The sequence below is a fragment of the Taudactylus pleione genome, unplaced genomic scaffold (assembly GCF_031769625.1).
Source record: "Taudactylus pleione unplaced genomic scaffold, aTauple2 ptg000515l, whole genome shotgun sequence".
NCBI classification, from domain to species: Eukaryota; Metazoa; Chordata; class Amphibia; order Anura; family Myobatrachidae; genus Taudactylus; species Taudactylus pleione.
The window spans coordinates 1,727,964-1,755,000 of NW_028284917.1; the positions used below are offsets into that span (position 1 = coordinate 1,727,964).

The following is a 27,037-nucleotide window of genomic DNA, read 5'->3' on the forward strand; positions in this document are numbered from 1 at the left end:
CCCTTAACGGTCAAGCCAGCCGGCCCTTTACTTATGACACAGGCGCACGCTTGGCACTACTTTGTTGATGCACGTGCGGCTACTGCGCACACAATTCACAAACACAGAAAATAATTTTTTTTTTGGTTTGGACTGGAGTGTACTTTCGGGGGTTACAGCACCCTTAACGGTCAAGCCAGCCGGCCCTTTACTTATGACACAGGCGCACGCTTGGCACTACTTTGTTGATGCACGTGCGGCTACTGCGCACACAATTCACAAACACAGAAAATAATTTTTTTTTTGGTTTGGACTGGAGTGTACTTTCGGGGGTTACAGCACCCTTAACGGTCAAGCCAGCCGGCCCTTTACTTATGACACAGGCGCACGCTTGGCACTACTTTGTTGATGCACGTGCGGCTACTGCGCACACAATTCACAAACACAGAAAATAATTTTTTTTTTGGTTTGGACTGGAGTGTACTTTCGGGGGTTACAGCACCCTTAACGGTCAAGCCAGCCGGCCCTTTACTTATGACACAGGCGCACGCTTGGCACTACTTTGTTGATGCACGTGCGGCTACTGCGCACACAATTCACAAACACAGAAAATAATTTTTTTTTTGGTTTGGACTGGAGTGTACTTTCGGGGGTTACAGCACCCTTAACGGTCAAGCCAGCCGGCCCTTTACTTATGACACAGGCGCACGCTTGGCACTACTTTGTTGATGCACGTGCGGCTACTGCGCACACAATTCACAAACACAGAAAATAATTTTTTTTTTGGTTTGGACTGGAGTGTACTTTCGGGGGTTACAGCACCCTTAACGGTCAAGCCAGCCGGCCCTTTACTTATGACACAGGTGCACGCTTGGCACTACTTTGTTGATGCACGTGCGGCTACTGCGCACACAATTCACAAACACAGAAAATAATTTTTTTTTTGGTTTGGACTGGAGTGTACTTTCGGGGGTTACAGCACCCTTAACGGTCAAGCCAGCCGGCCCTTTACTTATGACACAGGCGCACGCTTGGCACTACTTTGTTGATGCACGTGCGGCTACTGCGCACACAATTCACAAACACAGAAAATAATTTTTTTTTTGGTTTGGACTGGAGTGTACTTTCGGGGGTTACAGCACCCTTAACGGTCAAGCCAGCTGGCCCTTTACTTATGACACAGGCGCACGCTTGGCACTACTTTGTTGATGCACGTGCGGCTACTGCGCACACAATTCACAAACACAGAAAATATATTATTTTTTTAGCACTTGGGGGGAGCACCCCTGATGGACAGAGCACCCCCTGGACAACACTGCAGCACTCCTTTAGGACTGGGACACTGCACAGGACTTTGGAGTGGACACAGCCCCTATGGAGAACTGACTGCACAACACAGTCCAGCCAGCCCCTATGGACTTTGAAGTAGTGGACACAGCCCCTATTAACAACAGCAGCACAGCACAACACAGCCAGCCCCTATGGACTTTGAAGTAGTGGACAACAGCAGCACTACACTACACTACACTACACAGCCCTAACTCCCACCCTCCCTCTTCACTGTCCACAGCCGAGTGAGAAAATGGCGCCGACGTGGGTACCTTATATAGGATCCAAAACCCGCGAGACTCGGAAGGCGGGATGATGACGTTTTGCCTCGATTTCAGATCCGAGTCAGGCGGGAAAAGTCGAGCCTGATTCGGATCGGACTCGGATCGGGGGGGCTCGGGGGGGTTCGGATTTCAGAAATCCGAACCCGCTCACCCCTAAATAATACCCATGTACACACAATAATAAACCATCTACAGCACAGACATTATTAACCCCCCAAGAAAAAAAAATAAATACACCCCATATCTTTGTATAAGTATACCATCCCCCTAGATAATATTTAAACATGTTCACCACTCCATTAGCACTTACCTTCCAGAAGAAGGGTGGTCCCTGCGGAGCTCCAGGGTACACGAAAAAAATTCAACTGGGAAAGGGGCGGAGACTCGGGCAAGGGGGTGGGGTCTTGGCAACGAACAGGAGGGAGTAGATTAAAAAAGTCAGACAGGGTATATGGGTGGGGCAGGGGTCTTAGGGCCTGATTCAGAGCCGGACGCAATTAGTGCTCGCTCGTCCAGAAAATAGGGGTGGCTATTCAAATGAACCGTTCGCTCTTTGCGGTCTGTTCACGCCTCTAGGTCTGAACGAGTGAACAAAACTTGCGGTCGTTTTTTGGAAAAATACGCCCCCTGGCCGCTCGCATCCTAAGTCATGTCCGCTATTTTTTAGATTAATCGAGTACATCGACCAGCGTATGAACTGCTCGCTATTCTTGTGGCTGGTTTTTGCTACCACAATTTTGCGAGCAGTTCTATCTATAAAATAACCCAGTGACGTGGTCAATGACGCTGCTGTTTTAATTATGCACACCCATAAAACGCCCGTTTTGACCTTTAAGCACGCCTGCGTTCGGATCTCCACTCCCCGTTTTCAAGCACCTTCCCCTGTTACCACCCACAAACGCCTCTTTCTGTCACTCAAATTATCAGGCATTCGCTATTTTGCGAGCACATGAATTTCGACCGCACTGACTGGTTCGCGCATGCATATAACGATCCGTACGCATGCGCAGTTGGGCAAACATCGCTCGGAGCGAACGAGCGGCCGCTTACGAGTGGCTCTGAATCAGGCCCTTAGTCAGGAGGGAATAGAATAAAATAGTCAGACAGGGTAGATGAGGGAACGGGGACTCTGGGCCTGATTCAGAGACGGACGCTTTGACAGAGCGCTCGCTCTGAATCAGGGCCGACCCTCTGTTTTTTAGAGTGGCCTCCTGGCCGCTCACATAGCTGTGGGTGACCACCCACAGCTATAGCGAGCGGCCATGATGATGGTCGCGATGGTCAAGACCATCGCGACCATTGGGCTTGCGACGAGACCCTTGTGGTAGGGTCTCGTTGCTGCAAGCCCACGAGTGCTTTCGGCTCAAACAGAGCCAAAAACACTCCCACTGACATCACTTGTGATGTCAGTGGGGCCGGCCCCAGATGGTAGGCGTTCTCATGGGAACGCCTCCGTCTGGGCAGCCACGCCCACGGACCGCCCACCAAAGGGGGCGTGCTGTCACTCAACATCGACAGCACACCCCCTTTGGTACGAGACCCGGAGCAACGGTTTGCCCGTCGCTATCCGGGTCTTGGGCCGTCGTGCACATGCGCACTGGGCCACCATCGACCCACTTGCAAGCGCATAGTGCTCGCGAGCGTGTCTGAATCAGGCCCACTGTGTGAGGGGCGGGGTCTTGGCTAGGACAGGCAGTGAGTATATTCAGTAGAATATAGGGATGGCCATCAGTATGGTTACCATCGATGGCAAAATAGAAAGTGGCTATCGATGGTAATCATCTATGCAATGGATGACCATCGATGGCTTCAACCGATGGTCATCCCTGTTCTATGACTGACTGGCCCGTGGGCCAATCAGAACAGGGGGCGTGGCTTCATGGGTGTTGGGGCGGAGCTATACTTAGTGTCCCAGCACCTTGTAAATTAAAAAAAATATATATTCGGTTATGTTCTTCCATCAATGGAGGGAAACCATCTGGTTCTCCCCCATCGATGGGAAAGACATTGGCCATGGGCCATAAACCATTGATGATTACGAATCATCAATGGTCGATGGCCATCCCTAGTAGAATAAAGGTGCATACACACTAGACGATATGCTCCCTGAGCGATATCGTCTAGTGTGTCCCCGGCAGGCTGTGTTCAATGTCGTTCATGACATTGAGCACAGCCGCTGAACAATATCATTAGCGATATCGTTCAGCGCCGGGCTCTCTCACCCATTCCCTGACATGCAGCAACCTGACGAGGTCGTCAGGTTGGCCTGCATGTCAGCCCGATGAACGAGGATGACGAACGACCCGCGGGAACGCGCGTCGTCGTCATCGTTCATCTTTTTTGTGTTAAAAATGGACGATAAAGTGGACGACTGAACGATAACGATATCGTTATCGTTCAGTCGTCCACTTTAATCGCCCAGTGTGTACGCACCATTAGAGACAGAGTAGTGACAGACAGGAGGGTTGGTGAGGGGACAGAGCACGTCAGGGACAGTCACAGGAGATTCAATAGAACAGAAGAATACAGTCAGGGACCTGTAGTGACAGGTAGAGGATAGGAGGGGGTGGAGACTCGGGGGCCTCAGGCAGAGAGGGGAGGGATCCCTGGTGCATCCACACTGCTGAGTAGGCAGCCGTTCAGAGAGCACTCGGGAAGTAACCAGTACAGTCACCTGGCACCCTGCCCAGCCCACAATCAGCAGGGGGTGAGACCAGCAGGGGGTGAGACTGTGTGAGGAGCCTCTCTGGCTTGGCCGCGCTTCTCTGTAGCAGGTTGCTGCTGCCTGTCATACAGCGGCACCCGGACCAGCAACAACGGACTCAGCAGCAGCTGCAGGGAGAGCGCCTCTCTAGCCTGGCGCCTCCCTGCAGTGCAGGATCTGCTGAGCGGGTTGCGCCGGCCCTGGGCCTAGAACAAATCTGCGTAGTAGCCATGGCATACTCTTGTTTAAGGACCTGACAGCAGCCGAGCGAGCGTCAGGCCCCACTTGTTACTCAGAAAGCTCGGCCGTGTAGCGAGCGTTGGGCTAATGTAATGTCACAGGTTACCTGGCTGAGCAATATCCTACATCGCTGTGACACAATCGTGCGGCCAGTATTATATCCATTTACTACTTTCCAGGGTTTACGTGGTAACTAAATTATAAAATGCAAATTTATCCTGGAGAATAATGGGCAGATAATTTGTCCACTTTTCTGCCTATTTTACATTGACGGACGCCGGATGCATGAAGGAGGGAATGGTGTGCAGAACAGGTGACGGAATTATTGGATTTAATTCATCAGGTTATAGTATTAGGAATTGTAGTTTTAGATAAATCAGAGCTTGCTGTAAAATACTATTCTTAAAGCTTATGGGCTCCAGACTAGGGGGCCTGATGCAGCTTGGATCGTGGTCGCTAATATGCACGCAATCGGCCGATTGTTGCGTTCTGTGCGTACGTATGCATCGCAGTGCGCGAACTAACTATTGAGATCGGGACTGCGATCGCAGAGGCTACGCAGACCCCTCGCAGAGTGATGGACAGGAAGCACCGTTTGTGGGTGGTGACGGGGGTGGGGGCAGGTCCGGGAAACGCAGGCGTGCCAGTCTGTTCGCATACCGTTGCAGGGGCGTGCATAAAGTGTGCGTGTCAGGCTGCGATGGCACTCGATTGTACCGATGGTATCGCTGTTCTGCTAAACATTACGGATGTGTGTAAGGTAAAGTGGGCGTCCTTATGTTGTGCTGCGTCCTTATGTTGTGCTGCGATCGCAATTAATTAGCATACAATCGCAGTTGGACTACGATCGTAATCCCAGCTGCCATCGCAATAGCGATCCAAGCGGAGTCAGGCCCTGAATGTGGGCATAATTATGGGGGAAAAAATTTTTTTTTTTGCTTATTTACATTTTTTTATTTTTTAGGCTGTGCTCGCACTGCAGCGAATATGGCCATCGTTGGATATCTCCGAGCAATTCTGTGTCGGTTGTCTGCGAAACGGGCACTACTGGGTGTAGGTCTCGCGGGTGTGTAGTGGGATTGTCGCTATGTCAGCCGTCTGTCTTGCACTCAGCACGCGATAGGTGTAAGTGGTGATAATAGTGATGGCGGCTTCTCTTGCTATTGTGCATATGGGTGGATACTTGCATTACTTAGAATCAGGCTTTAATATATATACAGTATATGGGGTAAGTAGAGGATTCCGAGCGCCACCCGAGCCTAGTTATACCTCTGATTTACAATAATAACATAGTAGCTAAAAGAGATTTAAAAGTGCACTACCCCAGGGGTTATGGGTGTCACTACCCCAGGGGTTATGGGTGTCGGCTGAATCAAGTGATTTAAAGCGTCGGTGATCTGCAATTTGTATAAGAATAGTGAACAGTGAACTTGATAACCAGCACCAGACAGTGCTTCACATCAATATAATATAACAATAACCTTATGTTCAATAAGGGAATCTGTATGAAATGCCGATGGATGGGATCCGGCTGTCAGTACACGGACAGCGGCATCCCAAAGGTTGAAATCCTGACGGGAACAGTGAGTACTGTTCCCCTGTCCTATTTACCGTACCCCCTAACCCTCCTTTCCTGTACCCTAATACTAACTCTCCCTACCCTGCACCCTAACCCCCCCGGTAAGTGCCGAAACCAAACCCTCCCCCCTTAGTGCCTAACCGTAACCCTCCCCCTTTAGTGCCTAACCCTAAACCCCCCAGTTGGTGCCTGAACCTAACCCCACCTGCCCGGAGCCGAACCCTAACCTCCCCCCTCCCGCAGCCTAACGCTAACAACCCCCTTGGGCTCCTAAACCTAAGTCATCCCCCCCCACGGCTGATACTCACCTTTCCGCGGTGTCCTTACCATTGGGATGCCGTCTGCATACCTCCCAACATGACCCTCTCCAGGAGGGACACAATGCTCTGGTCCTGGACTTCCCTGGTAATTTATTATTGTCATCACCTGTGATGAAACACCTTTCTTATCAATTAACTAGTTCAACACAGGTGATAGCAATCCTAAATTACCAGGGAAGTCCAGGAACAGAGCATTGTGTCCCTCCTGGAGAGGGTCGTGTTGGGAGGTATGTGTCTGCCGTGATCCGGACGTCGGCATCCCGAGTCATGTCGGGATTTCGGTACTGGTGTTGTCTCGGCGTTCGGGATTCCAATGCCGGGGTTCCGGCAGACAGCATCTCGCTTGTCAGGATACTGACCGCATCCCTTCAATAAGGTATCATGTGCAAGATGTTTAAAGTGTCAGTGCTAGAAAGGTGTCTACAATCTGAAAATGCTGATGAAGAGATAAATGCCTTCAAGTGAGCACAAGCCAATAACGTAACGTGCATCAAGTGCGTTTGCAATAAAGTGTGTCCAAAATGACGTTACTAGTGTCAAAGAAGGGGTTAAAACTTCTAAATAAAATGTTCAATATATGACATAAATGGGCTGATGTGGGTGCATGGAAACAACCTATGCAAATGTAAAATGACTTTATTATAGCTCATCTATTAGGTACCCACCGACAATGCAAGAAATTGAAAAGTTAAAAATACATTTATTTAAACTAATTTCATATAAAGACAAAAACAAATCACAGGAGAATCATTTTAAAACTACCGGCAGCCTAATACCTTTCATGCATCTACCTCATACTCTGATTAAGATAAGCACCTTGCACTCAGCATTTTGTTTTTATCTTTGTATTTTTTATGAAAATAATTTATAAACTGCTTTGAGTATACCAATTAGGCTGCCGTTATTATTAAACTTATTTCCTGTGATTTGTTTCTGTCCTTATAGACGTCCAATGACTACATGCAGTAAGGTTTAAATGCCCACACTAGTCACTTACAGTAAGTGATGTACCCAGTGTCCAGCCTGAAAACCACGTGACTAAGGGCCTGAACCACTACCGTACGCAACTCCGATAGTATTCTAATACTGTACACTGCGATCGCCATTCCCGCACAGCACTACATAAGGACGCCCACTTTACTTAGCATACCGTACATCCGTAATGTTTAGCATGACTGCGAAACCATCAGTGTAATCGAGCACCATCGCAGCCTCACGCGCACTTGCACAAGCCCTGACCTTAGCAGTGGATAATTTATGCACGCCCCTGCAACGGTGTTGAAATGCACTGGCACGCCAGCGTTCGCCCGTCCACCCCCTGTCACAACCCACAAACGGCACTTCCTGTCAATCACTCTGCAATGGGTCTGCGTAGTCACTGCTATCGCAGTCCCGATCGCAATAGCTAGTTTGCGCACCGCGATGCATGAGCAGTTCGCAACAATTGGCCGATTGTGTGCGTAATCGCAGCAGCGTACAGTAGTGAATCAGGCCCTATCAGGTGACGTCCTCGGTTGGCAGGTGTTGCAGGTCTGTTACACGTGTGTGTGTGTATATATATATATCATACTTGCCTACCCTCCCGATTTGGCCTGTCCCCCACGCGATTGGGGTAGGGTCGGTGACGCGATCACGTCGAACCGCATTTTAGCTCCGCCGCTTGCTGCACAATGCCGGAAATCTCGGCATTGTGTAGCAGGGGCAAAATGCCACGATCGCATGGCCACGCCCCCGCTCTGCCCACCCCCCCCCCCCCCCCCCCGATTTTGCCGAATGTTGGCATCTATGATACGTATGTGTCAGACCTTGCTCTGGAGCGTTGTGCGGAATGGGTAGAATTTAGCATTTGGTATTTCACAACAGATAACCTCATTGGGTGGTTTGATATAATCAGGGAATCAAAATGGATTAGGAAAAGGTTCAGTTAAAATAATATCTATCATTAATATGTCATCAAAGGTTTCCTAGACCTGCTCGCTTTCAGCAGAATAAGTAATAATAAATACTAGAGGCATAAAACATTTTATAGCTCCCATTTAAATGATTTCAATGACTGTATCTAATTAAGCAATAAGATATTCAAGTATTATACATGTTCATAATGAATATACAAAGCTCCGAAAAAATCAGGCACTCCACCATGCAACGTTATTGATTTAGAAACTAAAATCCATATCTATAGAAATATCGATTAGTTTACAGTATTTCTCTTGCCAAGTTGCAATTATGAGTAGCTGTCAGTATTTAATCTTATTATATACAGTCAGGTCCATAAATATTGGGACATTGACAGAATTTTCAGATTTTGGCCTCTATTCACCACCACAATGGCTTTGAAATGAAACAAACAAGATGTGCTTTAACTGCAGACTTTCAGATTTAATTTGAGGGTAATTACATCCAAATCAGGTGAATGGTGTAGGAATTACAACGGTTTCTATATGTGCCTCCCACTTTTTAAGGGGCCAAAAGTAATGGGACGATCAACTCAAAAGCTATTTCATGGACATGTGTGGGCTATTCCCTCATTATTTCATTATCAATTAAGTAGGTAAAAGGTCTGGAGTTGATTCTAGGTGTGACATTTGCATTTGGAATCAGTTGATGTCGACTCTCAATATGAGATCCAAAGAGCTGTCACTATCAGTGAAGCAAGCCATCATTAGGCTGAAAAATCAAAACAAACCCATCAGAGATATAGCAGAAACATTAGGTGTGGCCAAATCAACTGTTTGGAACATTCTTAAAAAGAAAGAACGCACCGGAGAGCTCAGCAACACCAAAAGACCCGGAAGACCAAGGAAAAACAACTGTGGTGGATGACAGAAGAATTATTTCCCTGGTGAAGAAAAACCCCTTCACAACAGTTGACCAAATCAAGAACACTCTCCAGGAGGTAGGTGTATATGTGTCAAAGTCAACAATCAAGAGAAGACTTCACAAGAGTGAATATAGAGGGTTCACCACAAGATGTAAACCATTGGTGAGCCACAAAAACAGGAAGACCAGATTAGAGTTTGCCAAACAACATCTAAAAAAGCCATTACAGTTCTGGACACATGTACCGGACACATGTACCGGGCCCCGAGATTGCGAGGGGCCCCAGCCCGCCAGGAATCTCAGTAGCCCAGTTCATGTGTCTTCCTTGCCTCTGCTGTATTCAGCAGGGCACAGACACAGAGGAGAGGGAGGCCGGCTGCCGGCATCCTGGAACAATACAGTCTGCTTTGACCCGGCGCAGTGCGCGTGATGTCACGCCGTTGGGTCAGAGGAGCCGGGTCCGAGCCGCCAGCATGCATGTAATACCCCTTTTCCACCTAAATTCCGGGTCTGACCCGGAGTTGGAACAAAGTTCCTATCCGGATCAGACCCGGAATTTTGCGGGCACCAACTCGGGATATTCCCGAGTCAGCGCTGCTCACACCGGAGTCGGGTCTGCATAGGCCCGGCTTTTCCGGAGTGAAAGTGGTCACTTGGGGATGACATCATCTCCAAGCGCCACTGAAGCCGGACCAATCGGCCGGCTAGCAGCGCACTTCAGGTCATTGTGACCCGGAGTGCGCTGTTCTCACAGCAGGGTTTCACGTGCTACGCCCGTGTTAAACCCTCCTATTTACCTGGGTTGGATTGCCGGGTCACTCGACCCGGCGACCCAACTCTCTCCCCTTTTACACCAGGGAGCTGCCCGGGTTAACCCTGCAATAACCCTGGTTTTAGCTCCGGTGTAAAAGGGGTATAAGTGGTTCTCAGGCGGTGATTGTGAGTGCTGGGGAGACACAGTTCGGGCAGTGGTTGGGGAAGCGGGAGATGAATTGGCAGGCAGGATGGAGATTACAGCACAGAGCTGAAGAGGCGCTGGGGCTGTGAGACACGGGCTGGGGTTGTCATACGCTAACACTGGGGCTATGAGACACAGGGTCTGGGGCTGTGAGGCGCTGGGGCTGGATCTGTGAGACACTGGGGCTGGATCTGTGAGACACTGGGGCTGTGAGGCACAGGGGCTGGATCTGTACATGTGCAGATCCGCGGCCTTAATATCGCTAGCAGCTCCCCAAACGCTACAGCAAGATTGACATGCTGCTGTCTGGGTGCGGAGACGGCCCCATTTTTGGGGGGGGGATTGTCCTGAAGCCCGTGGCTTCGTCCTTGGATGTAGCTTCAGCAGCATGAATTTCCCGGCCATCCTGAGCACTGGCAAACGCAGGATTTTGAAAGGGGGGTTTCCAAATAATTGGTTACCGAGCCAATGACAAAAAAGTCAAACCAGAATAAGCCTGCAACATACACTTTATTGTGTACTTCAAGTGTTTTAATATAAATAACAATAAATAATATAAATACCAATAAATAATGTAAATAACAATAAATAATATAAATACCAATAAATAATGTAAATAACAATAAATAATATAAATAGCAATAAATAATATAAATAACAATAAATAATATAAATAGCAGTAAATAACAATAAATAATATAAATAACAAGGTATCTGGGCATAAAACTTGCACAATGTGATTTTTAGCAACTGCGCATGTGCGAGAACCTCAGGAAGCCAGTACGGCAAATGTGTTACCCTGAGTGTACACACAATGATGCTGCTGCGATCGGATCAGATGGTATTGAAAATGGAGCGGCAGAGTGATGGGAGCTCCTGGGCGGTGACCTGAAGTGGACACAAAAAGAGTGTCTCATGGGCACATTATGGGAGTGTCCCATGGGCACATTATGGGAGTGTCTCATGGACAAATTATGGGAGTGTCTCATGGGCACATTATGGGAGTGTCTCATGGGCACATTATGGGAGTGTCCCATGGGCACATTATGGGAGTGTCCCATGGGCACATTATGGGAGTGTCCCATGGGCACATTATGAGAGTGTCCCATGGGCACATTATGGGAGTGTCCCATGGGCACATTATGGGAGTGTCTCATGGGCACATTATGGGAGCGTATCATGCTCATGTTATGGGAGTGTTGTGGGGTCATCAGTGAGAGCTGCTGTGGTCTCAGATTCAGAGCTGCAGCTACAGAGGTCATGTTTAGACGGAGACACTGTGCCTAACTAGTCAAAGTCGCAAAGCAGTGGCGTAACTATACATTTTGCTCGCCACCTGTCAAAAAAAGTTTTTGGCGCCCTCCCCCCCATGACATTTTACTAATACTAATGCAGGGCCGTTTCTAGACAATTTGGCTCGCCGTGTGAACAGTTAAAAATGTGCCTCCACCCCCAATAGACAGTTTACATCAGGCCTGGCTAACCTGTGGCTCGCCAGCTGTTGTGAAATTACAAGTCCCAGCATGCCCTGCCACAATTTTGTAATTGGGGGATGCAAAAAACAGTGGCAGGGCATGTTGGGATATGTAGTTTTACAATAGCTGGAGAGCCACAGGTTGGCCAGGCCTGGTTTACATAATCGTTTTTCCTCCTTATAGTAATGCCCATTACACATTATGCTACACACTGTAATGCCCATTACACATGCTACACACTGTAATGCCCATTACACATTATGCTACACACTGTAATGCCCATTACACATTATGCTACACACTGTAATGTCCATTACACATTATGCTACACACTGTAATGCCCATTACACATTATGCCACATACAGTTATGCCCCTAACACCATTTTATACCCCATAGTAAGGCTTCAAATTACTTTTCAATTACTGGCTCGTTGCCAGGGGACTCATGCTCGTTGCCAGGGGGTTTCATGCTTGTTGCCAGGGGGTCTCTTGCTTGTTGCCAGGGGTCTCCTGCTTGTTGCCAGGGGTCTCATGCTCGTTGCCAGGGGTCTCATGCTCGTTGCCAGGGGTCTCATGCTCGTTGCCAGGGGTTTCATGTTCATTGTCAGGGGTTTAATGCTATAGGTTTACATGCTCGTTGTCAGGGGTCTCACTCTCGTTGTTAGGGGTCTCATGCTCGTTATCAGGGGTTTCATGCTTGTTGTCAGGGGTTATATGAGAGAAGATGCAGCTTTCTGCATCTTCTCCCGACGGCGCACTTCCAGGGGTTTCATGCTTGTTGCCAGGGGTTTCTTGCTCGTTGCCAGGGGTTTCATGCTCGTTGCCAGGGGTCTCATGCTTGTTGCCAGGGGTTTCATGCTTGTTGCCTGGGGTCTCATGCTCTTTGCCAGGGGTTTCATGCTTGTTGCCAGTGGTTTCATGCTTGTTGCCAGGGGTATCATGCTTGTTGCCAGGGGTATCATGCTTGTTGCCAGGGGTATCATGCTCGTTGCCAGGGGTCTCATGCTAGTTGCCAGTGGTTTCATGTTCATTGTCAGGGGTTTAATGCTATGGGTTTACATGCTCGTTGCCAGGGGTCTCATGCTCGTTGCCAGGGGTCTCATGCTCGTTGCCCGGGGTCTCATGTTCATTGTCAGGGGTTTAATGCTATGGATTTACATGCTCGTTGTCAGGGGTCTCACTCTCATTGTTAGGGGCTCATGCTCGTTATCAGGGGTTATATGAGCGAAGATGCAGCTCTCTGCATCTTCTCCCGGCGGCGCCAGCGTTCCCGGCACTCCGGGTAATGCTATGCGCTCTGTGTTCCCTGATAGATGCTAGAGGTGCTACTTGATCTCTAGTGTCTGTTGTCTCCTCCTAGGCGGCGGCCATTTTTGGAGGGCATTTTCAGCAGATTCAGCAGCCCAGGGTCCCTTACCTGTAAGAGGAGGCGGCAGCTCGGCAATTGAGCAGCCCGGGGGGAACAAGGCACCCTGCCCCCCAGCCCAGCCCGCCACTGTGCCAGGGGGGGTTTCCAGGTACTCGGAAATCCCCCCTGCGTGCACGCCTGCTGAGCAACTTCAGGGTTACTCAGATGACTGATGTTCACACAGATGATCTGAGGACGCAGCAGCAGTTTCTTGAAGCCAGCAGGAGGCATCTATTCACACAAGGTGCCTCCTGTGGCATTAGCATATTATCACACAGTCGCTGCATACAAAGACAGCAGCTGAGTGATCTGCGTCCATCTCTATATAAGGCCCAATGTCTATTGCCGGCCCCTTCTGATTTGGCTGAGTCAATCTGAATCCCTCCCACAAATGCTAATGCTATAGAATATGTGACTGCAGCAATCTGTTCACAGTAATACACCAACTAATTAGCAATCAGTCAGCAGCAACCCAGCATATCTCTGTTAGGTAACGGATGTACTATATAGTGTACGAATTGGTGTAACCCAGGCACACATACTACTGTTCTCTCCTGATGTAACCCAGACACATATACTACTGTTCTCTCCTGGTGTAACCCAGGCACATATACTACTGTTCTCTCCTGGTGTAACCCAGGCACATATACTACTGTTCTCTCCTGGTGTAATCCAGGTGCATATACTACTGTTCTCTCCTGGTGTAATCCAGGTGCATATACTACTGTTCTCTCCTGATGTAACCCAGGCACATATACTACTGTTCTCTCCTGGTGTAACCCATGTGCATATACTACTGTTCTCTCCTGGTGTAACCCAGACACATATACTACTGTTCTCTCCTGGTGTAACCCAGGCACATATACTACTGTTCTCTCCTGGTGTAACCCAGGCACATACACTACTGTTCAGTCTGTTCTCCCCTGCTGTTACCAAGGCGCATATACTACTGTTCTCTCCTGGTGTAACCCAGGCACATATACTACTGTTCTCTCCTGGTGTAACCCAGGCGCATATACTACTGTTCTCTCCTGGTGTAACCCAGGCACATATACTACTGTTCTCTCCTGGTGTAACCCAGGCACATATACTACTGTTCTCTCCTGGTGTTACCAAGGCGCATATACTACTGTTCTCTCCTGGTGTAACCCAGGCACATATACTACTGTTCTCTTCTGGTGTAACCCAGGCGCATATACTACTGTTCTCTCCTGGTGTAACCCAGGCACATATACTACTGTTCTCTCCTGGTGTAATCCAGGCGCATATACTACTGTTCTCTCCTGGTGTAACCCAGACACATATACTACTGTTTTCTCCTTGTGTAACCCAGGCACATACACTACTGTTCTCTCCTGGTGTAACCCAGGCACATATACTACTGTTCTCTTCAGGTGTAACCCAGGCACATATACTACTGTTCTCTTCAGGTGTAACCCAGGCACATATACTACTGTTCTCTCCTGGTGTAACCCAGGCACATATACTAATGTTCTCTCCTGGTGTAACCCAGGTGCATATACTACTGTTCTCTCCTGGTGTAACCCAGGCACATATACTACTGTTCTCTTCTGGAGTATAGCAGGCACATATACTACTGTTCACTTCTGGAGTATAGCAGGCACATATGCTACCCTTCCCCAGCTGCATGCATCTTGCTATACTCATATTATAGCCATTTCTGCAAGCTAAGCAAATTGGGGGCGCACTTTGGGCTTGTGATTTAGATGCAAATTCCTTCCACTTTGCCATGAGCCCCATCTACTCTGCTAACATGTAGATTGCAGACAGTATTGGTTGGGATTTATACATAGTCTAATATAATATAGTATATACAAAAGACTATGATATTTATATATGAAAAGGTTTTAACAAAGAGCGTAGATGACGTACATGCGTTTGCTATGGGGATAATTCCCTTTCTATCATACTGGTAGCATTTTGAATCCCATCTCTGAAGTTCTGCACGTGCCCCCTGTTCTTGTCGTTAAGGTTAATTAACCTTTACAAATACATTAGATGGATATGAGGCTCCCCTTTTCAGCTATTATAAGAGGCCTTTAATTGTGTTATCACTATTTCTTTAAAGGATGAGTATTGTTTATGCCTATAAATGTGCACGTGTCTCTGAGCCCGTAACTCTCTCCACCACCTTCACTAAACGGCTGCTCTTTAAGGAAATCAATGTGGACTGTCCCCCGGGTATAGACCGCTCAGCAATACACAACATAATATACAGCTACTTCTGCATGTCCTCTCCAAGCATATTGTGCTTTATAATGTGTATGTACTGTAATATTTCATTTTATGGAAGACTCTGCACCCACAAAGGTGCTTTAAATATTATACTTCGGTTTTATCTTTGGAGAACAAGGAGGCCTCTCATCATTTTGAGGACCCTCATGTGATCTGATGTTTGCCCCCATAATACCTAATTGTAGGCTCCAAATAATTTATAATTTCACAAGATCAGCCACATTTGCCTAATAATTGCTATGGCCACACCCACATGTGATAACTAATGTCCCAATCTTCTGTAGAACTTACAGCGGTTGGGATTCTGATTAATTGCAGCGTTCTCCCCAGAAAATTCTGACAGCCGAGTGGCATTAGGAAGTAGCAGAGTGGCATTAGGAAATAGCGGGGTGGAGTCGGTGTAATACTTCGCAGTAATAAAAAATGTTGATCTAATTCTTAAAGACTCTTGCAGACACTGGGCCTCATTGAGTTTGGGTCGCTGGTGCGATTGCTTCAATCTCGGACGCAGGTCTGCAGCGAAAGTGTGCTAATAATTGCAATCGCAAACCCCTCGCACGCACGACATGCAGACGCCCAATTTCCCTCTCGCACATCCGTAATACCTTGCAATCCAGTCAAAACATCGGCAACATCGAAGTACATCGGAGCCACTCGCACATTTAGGGCAGGTCTGATCCTACCACTAAATTGCTAACAACCACTCAAACTATGAGACCTCAGAATGCGGAGGCCATCGCAGTGGCTAATTTATGAATGCCCCTGCAACGGCGTTGAAACGCACTAGCGCACCTGCACCTGGCTTCGGGTGAGGGATTTGTCTGTAAGAGTGCCTGTCACAGTAATGTATGTAAACTACGACTCTGGGGATCTCAGAGAGGGATATTAATAACTGTGCCTGATCCGAGGTACGGTCACAGGTACCCCTCCAATCAGAGATCCTTCCCCCGTCTTTATGAGGTAGACCTCTGCATGTTGCCGACTTGGCATATGATTCCGTTCAGTTAACTATCCAAACGGACCAGTCGCAAAACCGGGAAACATACAGTTGGTGCCAGCCCATGCCAAATATCCTCATCAATTCCATTCAGTCATGGTCAGCTTTACACAGTATAATGTGACCTATTCCCCACCACCATCATCCTGTAGGCCCGGGTGAAATTTCCAGGTCTGATTGTTTCAGCTGAGAATCCTCCCCTGGGGGTATATTTAGGAAAAGGTTGATTTTTAATAGATTTTGTTCAATTTAAAATCGATGAAAATCGATCAACATCGATGTTGTGTTTCTGTGGCTAAATCACACCTTTACTAACTTTTCTAAATGTTACAGTGATTAAAATCGACCTTTAGTAATTATACCCCCTGGAATCCAGCGCCAAATGAAAATATTCTATTCGTTGCTCACTGATATCGATATCGATAAAGGACATCGGGGTGGGGAATATATAACAGTTCTGGCAACTGTGAGAAAATCAGCCTGGCAGCCCCAAATAGGACGCTCTAATTATAATGTTGTTTTGTGACTGTTTTTCACTTCTAGAGGTGCATACACATGTAACGATTTTTTTAACTATTTAACTATAATGACGTCGTTATTGTTATTGTTCAATCGTTGAAAAAATCGTTCAGCTTCTGAGTTATAACGATGAACAATTATCGTTCATGCGCGTTCCCATTTGTAGTTCATTCTAACTGACCAACTGAACGATTTTCATTAAGGGAAGTTACAAAAATCGTTTGTAGTTCAAAAAAATCGTTCATTACACTTTAAAAAATCTGACAGATAATCTGACAGAAAATCCTTCATAAAATCATTCATAAAATCGTTGGGAACAAAATCGTTGTGTGTGTATGCAGCTTTAAGGTGCATACACACGTAACGATTTTGTTACCATCGATTTTATGAACGATTTTCTGTCAGATTATCTGTCAGATTTTTTAAAGCGTAATAAACGATTTTTGAACTACAAACAATTTTTGTAAATTCCCTTAATGAAAATCGTTCAGTTGGTTAGTCAGAATGAACTACAAACGGGAACGTGCATGAACGATAATCGTTCATCATTATAACTCAGAAACTGAACGATTTTTTCAACGATTGAACGATAACGACGTCGTTATAGTTAAATCGTTCAAAAAATCGTTACGTGTGTATGCACCTTTAGTATTTAAATGAGGGGCAGAAAAGATCTTCCACTCGCTTAGAGCTCCCACAATCCACTGATAAGTTGCTAAAAAGTCGTGCCACGTGTGAGGCGCGGTTGCAATTTAGACGCACGTTATCCATAGTGTTTTGGAAATGTGCTGGGCGTTCCTGGGTGGTGACGGACAGGTCGCTGTTCAGATGCACGAAGAAGGCCCATGTTATGGGCTTGTCGCTAAACTGGTTGTGGACTCAGATGTTTAATCACTCACATTAGAGGCCATACGCTGACGGAGTTTCTGCGCCTAACCTGTGACTATACTTACCGACATTTGTTTTTACCGCACCTGGAGAGAACTTCCAAGTGGGCAGTGATAGGGGTGGTGCAAAAATAATCATGTCATTATGCCCTATCCCCTCGCAGCAAATTCCATATATTTCACGCATATTTAAACAGGGGCGGGGCCAAATGACTGGATTATCATAGAATTGCATCATTTAGGCCCCGTCCCCAACGCGTGGACCTCAGATTGCCAGTAAGATTCTCCCCATTCCTGCCCACTAAAGTCGCATACGCAAGATCAACACAAATCGCAGACACCGTAGCGTCTGGCTAAGAATCGGACCAATGTTTTTTTTCCTCTTGCAGTTGCAGAGAGCATAAATCCGCTAACACCGTGATCATCGCGTTTATTCTGATAATCACAATTTTGAGAAATCACTGGTGCGGCTGACTTCTAGACCTATTAACCACTTCCCAACTTTCTCCTTACAGCAGACATTTTACTGGAACTATAAATCAGAAATCAATCCGAGTGGGTTCTGCAGGTCATTAACTGCGCGGAGCTCCATGTGACATTATTCATTGTTAAATCAATCACTTCTCTCTGCCAATAAGGGAGAATCGGAGCCTTTTCAAAAGTGTTTATCAAGCAAGTTAAACTCTCAATCATTATGTATCATTTCTGTAATTGGTCTTGCGATATATGGATCATATAAAGGATGGAAGCTGAGAATGAAATTTGTGCTTCATAACTTTTACTGGGAACTATTTTGTGTGCAAAATTCAAATTAAACTTAACAAACTCAAAGTGTTTAAAATGTTTTTTTTTTTTTTAATGGTTTAATAGATGAAAATGAGCTGGTTAGCAGCGCTGGTCAGTGGCTGTAACTGGGTCCCGGGGTCACTGGCGAGCCACAGGTTGCTTGCTTCCGCATGAGATTGAATAACATCCTTGTCATTATCGCAATTGTGTTCAACATGATTCCTGACCCCCATTATTGTGTGTTGTTTACAGGTGCTATCTGTAATGCTCTCCAGCTGAGAGCACAGCGTGTATTTCTTTCATGAAAGAACTCTGCAATTATCAGCAATGAATGAAACAGTGATGGCCGCTTAACTAACGCAGACCCGAGATCTGGGGGAAAATCTAACGGCAACCTACACCCCTTCACATGCTTTGTATGTTCCGTCCAGTTCAAAAGGAGTGTCATTTTTGAAAGTCGTGGCAAAAATAGTATTTCCACCCGGGGCTGTAAGTAGCGGCGTGCAATCGGTGCCGCCACTGCGCAGGGCTCTGTGGACCGCACCGTCGCTGCCTTGCGGCCCTTACTTCTGGCTAGCAGAGTGCCTGGCACTGTTGTCACCCATGGGTAGACAATGCGGAGCATTACAGGCAACAATAGTGGGATATGCAATTGGGGCCTGGTTCAGACCCGCTCGCGAGTGCACAGCTCTAGCAAGCGGGTCGATGTTCCCCCACTGCGCATGCGCCACCTCCGGCGTGCACATGCGCGAGCCCCAGCGAGCGACGGCAGCTCCGTCGCTTCGGGGCTCACTACAAGACGGGGCAGCTGTTGATTGACAGCTCGCCCCGTTTTGTAGGCGGAGAGGGGGTTTGGCTGCACAAACGCAGGCGTTCCCTTAGGGACGCCTGCCGTTTGTGGGCGGCCCTATTGACATCACTCGTGATGTCAGTAGTGGACTTCCTGGTGTATTAGAGCAGGAAGTCCACTCGGGCTTGCGGGAGCCGAGACCCTCCCGCAGGGTCTCGGCGCAAGCCCAATGGTTGCGATAATCGCGACCATCGCCAGGCCGCTCGCACTAGCTGTGGGTGGTCACCCACAGCTTTGCGAGTGGCCTGGAAGCCGAAACAAACAAAAAAAATTACGCCCTGATTCAGAGCGAGCGCTCGCAAACAGCGAGCGCCTCTGAATCAGGCCCTTGGTCTACAACAGATGTACATCCAAGTCACTGACAGCCCATTTGCGTCCATGTCGTCGACCATTTATTTTTTTATTATGTGTAACAAACGCCATTCTCAGTCTTATGCATGCAGCAAAAAGAAACCAAAAATGCTGTGTCAAGTCTACTGTGCAGGAGAAGGTATCCTTGAACGCTGCGCCATTTTCCAAGTGACTTGCGCAACGCTATGCTCAATGAGAACAGGGTGTGCGGTTTGAGCCAGGGGCCCATGAGCACCGCACACCCTGCACCCATTATAGATGCACCACTGACCACCTGCGCATAATGCATCCTATTCTCTGTCTGCATATGTTTGCAATTGCTCACATGTTCCCCTTACTGTTCTTGGTCTATGTTACCATGCCACCGTTCGCCCATCTAGGCGCAGGCTGAGCATAGGCGGCAGATTCCTGTGTCTATTGCCGCAGTCACGTCTGCCTCTTTATGCTAATGCTGCATTCGATTTTTAAAAAACTTGCAGCATCTTAAGATAGTGTGTTTCTGTCACACTGTGTGTTTTAGGCGCACCATCGAAACTTGCACCAACCCTATTGCAGGCGCAGTTTCTCCGTCCGAGTAAGGCCTCTTGTGTGAGCGCCTGTGCATCTTTGCGGCACACCTGCTTCGGCTTCACCACCCCCCTCTTACCTCCCAGAAATGGCCACTAAAATCCCTGCATCCGATTTCGTGCGGCTTCCCTGTGCGCAGACCATCTGAACGTACGCGCACTACAAACACGCACATATCGCCACTGCGTCAACCTCCGATTTAGACTCTTACTCACAAACTAGTTCTATCCCTAGTCCTAATGATAGAAATCCCAACAAAGGCCTAACTGTAGTAGCCTGCGCCATGCGGCAACAGCAAGATTTCAGCAATGTAGCCGCTATATTTAAAGCGGCAATTTCTTGTAAGGCAAAACCAACCTGATGTAGCCTTTAAAAAAAAACAAAAAAAACGCTGCTTTAAATCTGCAATCTGGAAAAACTTTGCATAACAAATTGGATTGTGCTGTAACATTATATATTAGACCAGCAATATATAGCCTAAATAAATGTAAATCACATACTCATGCAATAAATCAAAACAAAGTTTATTTTTAGAAAACAGATCCAGTAACCCTTTCCTCTGTTATTACCTGTAACCTGTGAAACGCGTCGTCTGTTGCAGCATGAGCCTCATGCAGGTGGATTCCGTGCAGCGATGGATGGATGACCTCTTGCTGATGACGGAATGTGAGTGTATGTGTATTCTGCAGTCCAAACCCATCAGCGTTGATGATGATTCTCAGTCGGACCTCATGCTCTGCTCACAAGATAGCGCCCACAACACTCTGGAAATGCTGCTACGACGCGCATGGATTATAAGCACCGAGCTCACCAAGATTGTACAGAAGCTGGAGAAGAATAGGTGGAAGAGAGTCCATGCTATGAGCATTAGGACAGATTGCCACGTACGCTCCATGATCAAAGAGTACAACGCATTTTGCAGAGCTTCAACGGATCAGATGCACCAGGTATGGGAGTGTTACTTGTTTTGTCTGTTTTATCTTCAGTCTTTATGTAAAGATGTTCTCTGAGAGCTTATGTTTACAGGAAGTCATCAGTGGCTAGGGCAGATGTTCCCAAACGCGGTCCTCAAGCCATCCCAACAGTTCAGGTTTTAGACATATCCATTGTTGGGCACAGGTGGTTAAACTAAATAAACTAAATTGACTGAGGTACTAATGAAGTCACCTGTGGTCAAGCATGGCTATCCTTAAAACCTAGACTGTTAGGGTGCCCCGAGCACCGAATTTGGGAACCTCTGGGCTAGGGTGAAGCTGTGCAGGTGGAGGCGGGCTGACTGGGATTTTAGCACATGCATAAAGGAGAAGGTCTTGTGTAAAAATAACAATAATGGTCCCTCCTTAAACATTTAATTGCTGTTTGTAGCAGGTAAGGAATTTAGTGAAAACATTTCTGTACACTTTATATATAAATATATTCATTCCAGTCCATTATAAATATATTCATTCCACCTGTAATACACACACTGGTACAATCTCACACCTACCCTACTCCCACCTGTAATACACACACTGGTACAATCTCACACCTACCCTACTTCCACCTGTAATACACACACTGGTACAATCTCACACCTACCCTACTTCCACCTGTAATACACACACTGGTACACCCTCACACCTACCCTACTCCCACCTGTAATACACACACTGGTACACCCTCACACCTACCCTACTCCCACCTGTAATACACACACTGGTACAATCTCACACCTACCCTACTCCCACCTGTAATACACACACTGGTACACCCTCACACCTACCCTACTCCCGCCTGTAATACACACACTAGTACACCCTCACACCTACCTTACTTCCACCTGTAATACACACACTGGTACACCCTCACACCTACCCTACTCCCGCCTGTAATACACACACTGGTACACCCTCACACCTACCCTACTCCCACCTGTAATACACACACTGGTACACGCTCACACCTACCCTACTCCCACCTATAATACACACACTGATACACGCTCACACCTACCCTACTCCCACCTATAATACACACACTGGTACAACCTCACATCTACCCTACTCCCACCTGTAATACATACACTGGTACTCCCTCACACCTACCCTACTCCCACCTGTAATACACACACAGGTACAACCTCACACCTACCCTACTCCCACCTGTAATACATACACTGGTACTCCCTCACACCTACCCTACTCCCACCTGTAATACACACACAGGTACACCCTCACACTTACCCTACTCCCACCTGTAATACACACACTAGTACACCCTCACACCTGCCCTACTCCCACCTGTAATACACACACTGGTACACCCTCACACTTACCCTACTCCCACCTGTAATACACACACTGGTACACCCTCACACCTACCCTACTCCCACCTGTAATACACACACTGGTACACTCTCACACCTACCCTACTCCCACCTGTAATACACACACTGGTACACCCTCACACCTACCCTACTCCCACCTGTAATACACACACTGGTACACCCTCACACCTACCCTACTCCCACCTGTAATACACACACCGGTACACCCTCACACCTACCCTACTCCCACCTGTAATACACACACTGGTACACTCTCACACCTACCCTACTCCCACCTGTAATACACACACTGGTACACCCTCACACCTGCCCTACTCCCAGCTGTAATACACACACTGGTACACCCTCACACCTACCCTACTCCCACCTGTAATACACACACTGGTACACCCTCACACTTACCCTACTCCCACCTGTAATACACACACTGGTACACTCTCACACTTACCCTACTCCCACCTGTAATACATACACTGGTACACCCTCACACCTACCCTACTCCCACCTATAATACACACACTGGTACACTCTCACACTTACCCTACTCCCACCTGTAATACACACACTGGTACACTCTCACACTTACCCTACTCCCACCTGTAATACACACACTGGTACACCCTCACACTTACCCTACTCCCACCTGTAATACACACACTGATACACTCTCACACTTACCCTACTCCCACCTGTAATACACACACTGGTACACTCTCACACTTACCCTACTCCCACCTGTAATACACACACTGGTACACTCTCACACCTACCCTACTCCCACCTGTAATACACACACTGGTACACTCTCACACTTACCCTACTCCCACCTGTAATACACACACTGGTACACTCTCACACCTACCCTACTCCCACCTGTACTGTCCTTGTATGACCGTGTGACCTTTTCCCCACCGTACGATTCTGCAGAGCACTGTTCCGATTTACAAATCAACAATAATAATAACAACCATAATATATTCCAATTATTCAGAGGGTGTGTCAGCAGCAGAGCAAGTGGCTGATATGTGATTCACATAGAAGACACTTTATAAAAGTCATGTTAACAGTCTACCTAAAGCATCCGGGATGTGTACTGTTTCTATTATATTACCAGATTTATTGACAGCCACCTGTATATTTGTGTACTCCAGTCTTGAAACTTTTAAGTTAACTTCTATATTTGTGAATGTTACAAACTGTCATTTCATAATGCACCAACTTGCATTTTATCTGAGTGGTCTTTTAGCAAAAACTCCTGTTTAAAAAGAAAATTGCCAACATTATCCCTTCTAACCTATGCGAGATTCAATTTGTATCCATGCTGTAAGACACGCAGGTGTTAGCTAATAATAGGGACTTGGTTAATAATCGGAATATTGTGGCTAAAGACTGTTTATTGCAATAATTGAATTGCTTCAGATAATTCTACTCTTTCCTCTTCCAAACGCACAACAAAAGCTGAATTATCCACCAGTAATTTCCGAGGTCAGACCCATCACATTCAAACGCGTATATTCGCCACCTCTGTTTCTCCACTCACACACACTTATCCCGGTAATGGTTGCTCGGGATAGACGTAAATTATGGGAGAAAATAATGTGTTATCGGGTTTCAAAACAGAATAATAACTTCTAATGAAGTCGTTTTAGAGAAAAGTGAGAGCAACCGCGTCGCGGCAGATGAGATATGTGTTTGCCGGACGTGGGCGATTGACTTGTTGGGCGTCTAATGTGGCTGTTTTGTTGTTTATTCTGCAGAGACTGTGGATTAGTCTATTTATAGATCTTTCTGCAGGAATATAATATTTATAGTCTTAGATGGACAAGTCTAATGCGTATGCATTTTCAAATCATCATTTACACTGTGCTTTAATTTACGTTGATAAAAAAAAGTTCTATTTATCTGCAGAATGAAACATTATTAATGGAGAAATGTTCAAAACTTGCAGAAGTCACTGAAAGGTAGGTTGGATTTATTTAACACATAAATGATTGACATGCATCTTCTTAATGGACATTGGCACTGAAATGATCAGTTCTACAGTGCCAGTATAGGCGTTAGGATTTTCCATCTATCCCTTCTCATTTGTACCAAGTTAGAAAGATTAGTGCACTAAATACTGTGCACAAGTCACACACGCACTGGTCTTTTTTGGGACTTGCAATGTGAGGTAAAAAAACATTCTCCCACCTGGTGATGTACAGATGGAGAAACATTATATTAAATAAATGACATGGTTTAGTTACTGTTACCTGGTGGTACAGTATGATCGGAACCCCCCACCCCCTCTCTAACAGTGCCACTCTACCATTGATACCCAATGCAGGGGAAAGCTTCAGCTGGCAAAGCTAATCGTGGCAGGCGCAGATCTACTGCAGGTTCTATTTTTAGGGAGGGGCGCAGTGCATTAACCCTAAAAGTAGCTGTGCATGCCAACTCTCTTAGGGGTATTCAATATGGGTGCGATAACATCGTTTTTTGCGTTAATATCGCACTTTTTAACTTTTTTGTGTTAATATCACTGGTTTTAGTTTTACACCGTATTCAATTTCAAAGACTTATCGCAGTTTTGAAAAATCTTTGATAAAAAACGGTGATAAGTTTTAGGTGTCGAAAAAAAGTGCAGAATTGGGGTTTAGGGGTGCAGGCTTAAAAAAAATAGCCTGCACCCCTGAGATTGACATTTAAAAAAGAACTGTGTCAAAAAAAGTAAAAACAAAAAAATAGGGACACCCCAAAAAATGTATTTAAAAATTGGGGTGCAAAAAAAAAAATGGGAAAAAATTGTTTAACATTAGGGGAATAGGTTCAGGGCTATTCTGCAAGGATGCGGCAGGTGTTTTCTAGAATAGAATTATAGCGGCAGGTGCACAAATGCAGAATGTTTAAAAACTTACTTTAGGGACGTCAAAATATGCTAGTACCCATTTTCATGTACCCCAAATTTGATGGGACCACTTAAAAAAACGAAACAAATAACCTAAGTGCTCTTCTGCATCACTTCTTCAATGTCGGGAAAAAAACACCTGCTGCGGCTATTTAAAGCCCCGACTTTCAATTAAAGGCTAAAACAGGGGTACCCATAGTGTTCCCCCATGTTTTTACAACTTTAGGGGGGTCTTACAATTATTTTAAGGAAAAATTCATAACTTTACGCAAATCCAACTTCGGAGTTTCCCGTTTTCGTTAATTGATATTGAATACGGGGATAAGCGGGAGCGCGCACCATACCTTTACGCAGAAAAAAACTCCGATAAGAAACGTTAACTTCGCCAGGGAAGTTAACCTTTCATATTGAATACCCCTCTCTGTCTCTTTCTTTCTCCCCCTCCCTCTGTAGCAGGGTATGCCATCCCTCTCCCCTCTCTTTATGTAGCAGGGCATGCCAACTCTCCCTCCCCTCTCTCTTTATGCAGCAGGGCATGCCAACTCTCCCTCCCCTATCTCTTTATGTAGCAGGGTATGCCATCTCTCTCTCCCCTCTCTCTTTATGTAGCAGGGTATGCCATCTCTCTCTCCCCGCTCTCTTTATGTAGCAGGGTATGCCATCTCTCTCCCCTCTCTTTATGTAGCAGGGCATTCCAACTCTCCCTCCCCTCTCTCTTTATGCAGCAGGGCATGCCAACTCTCCCTCCCCTATCTCTTTATGTAGCAGGGTATGCCATCTCTCTCTCCTCTCTCTCTTTATGTAGCAGGGTATGCCATCTCTCTCTCCCCTCTCTTTATGTAGCAGGGTATGCCATCTCTCTCTCTCCCCTCTCTCTTTATGTAGCAGGGTATGCCATCTCTCTGTCCCCTCTCTCTTTATGTAGCAGGGTATGCCATCTCTCTCTCCCCTCTCTCTTTATGTAGCAGGGTATGCCATCTCTTTGTCACCTCTCTCTTTATGTAGCAGGGTGTACCATCTCTCTCTCTCCCCTCTCTCTTTATGTAGCAGGGTATGCCATCTCTCTCTCCCCTCTCTCTTTATGTAGCAGGGTATGCCATCTCTCTGTCCCCTCTCTCTTTATGTAGCAGGGTATGCCATCTCTCTCTCCCCTCTCTCTTTATGTAGCAGGGTATGCCATCTCTCTCTCCCCTCTCTTTATGTAGCAGGGTATGCCATCTCTCTCTCCCCTCTCTTTATGTAGCAGGGTATGCCATCTCTCTCCCCTCTCTTTATGTAGCAGGGTATGCCATCTCTCTCTCCCCTCTCTCTTTATGTAGCAGGGTATGCCATCTCTCTCTCCCCTCTCTCTTTATGTAGCAGGGTATGCCATCTCTCTCTCCCCTCTCTCTTTATGTAGCAGGGTATGCCATCTCTCTCTCCCCTCTCTCTTTATGTAGCAGGGTATGCCATCTCTCTGTCCCCTCTCTCTTTATGTAGCAGGGTATGCCATCTCTCTCTCCCCTCTCTCTTTA

The 27,037-nt window shown here is 46.8% G+C and overlaps 1 protein-coding gene across 1 annotated transcript in view; it reads left to right on the plus strand.

The window, feature by feature from the left end:
- The window catches only part of INSC (INSC spindle orientation adaptor protein), a 299,236-nt gene that overhangs the window by 127,562 nt on the left and 144,637 nt on the right, over positions 1–27,037 (plus strand). The window contains exons 3-4 of the mRNA XM_088450306.1: positions 20,912–21,257; positions 24,545–24,597. Coding sequence (XP_088306432.1) covers positions 20,912–21,257; positions 24,545–24,597 — 399 coding nt within the window. The remainder of the gene's footprint in view (positions 1–20,911; positions 21,258–24,544; positions 24,598–27,037) is intronic.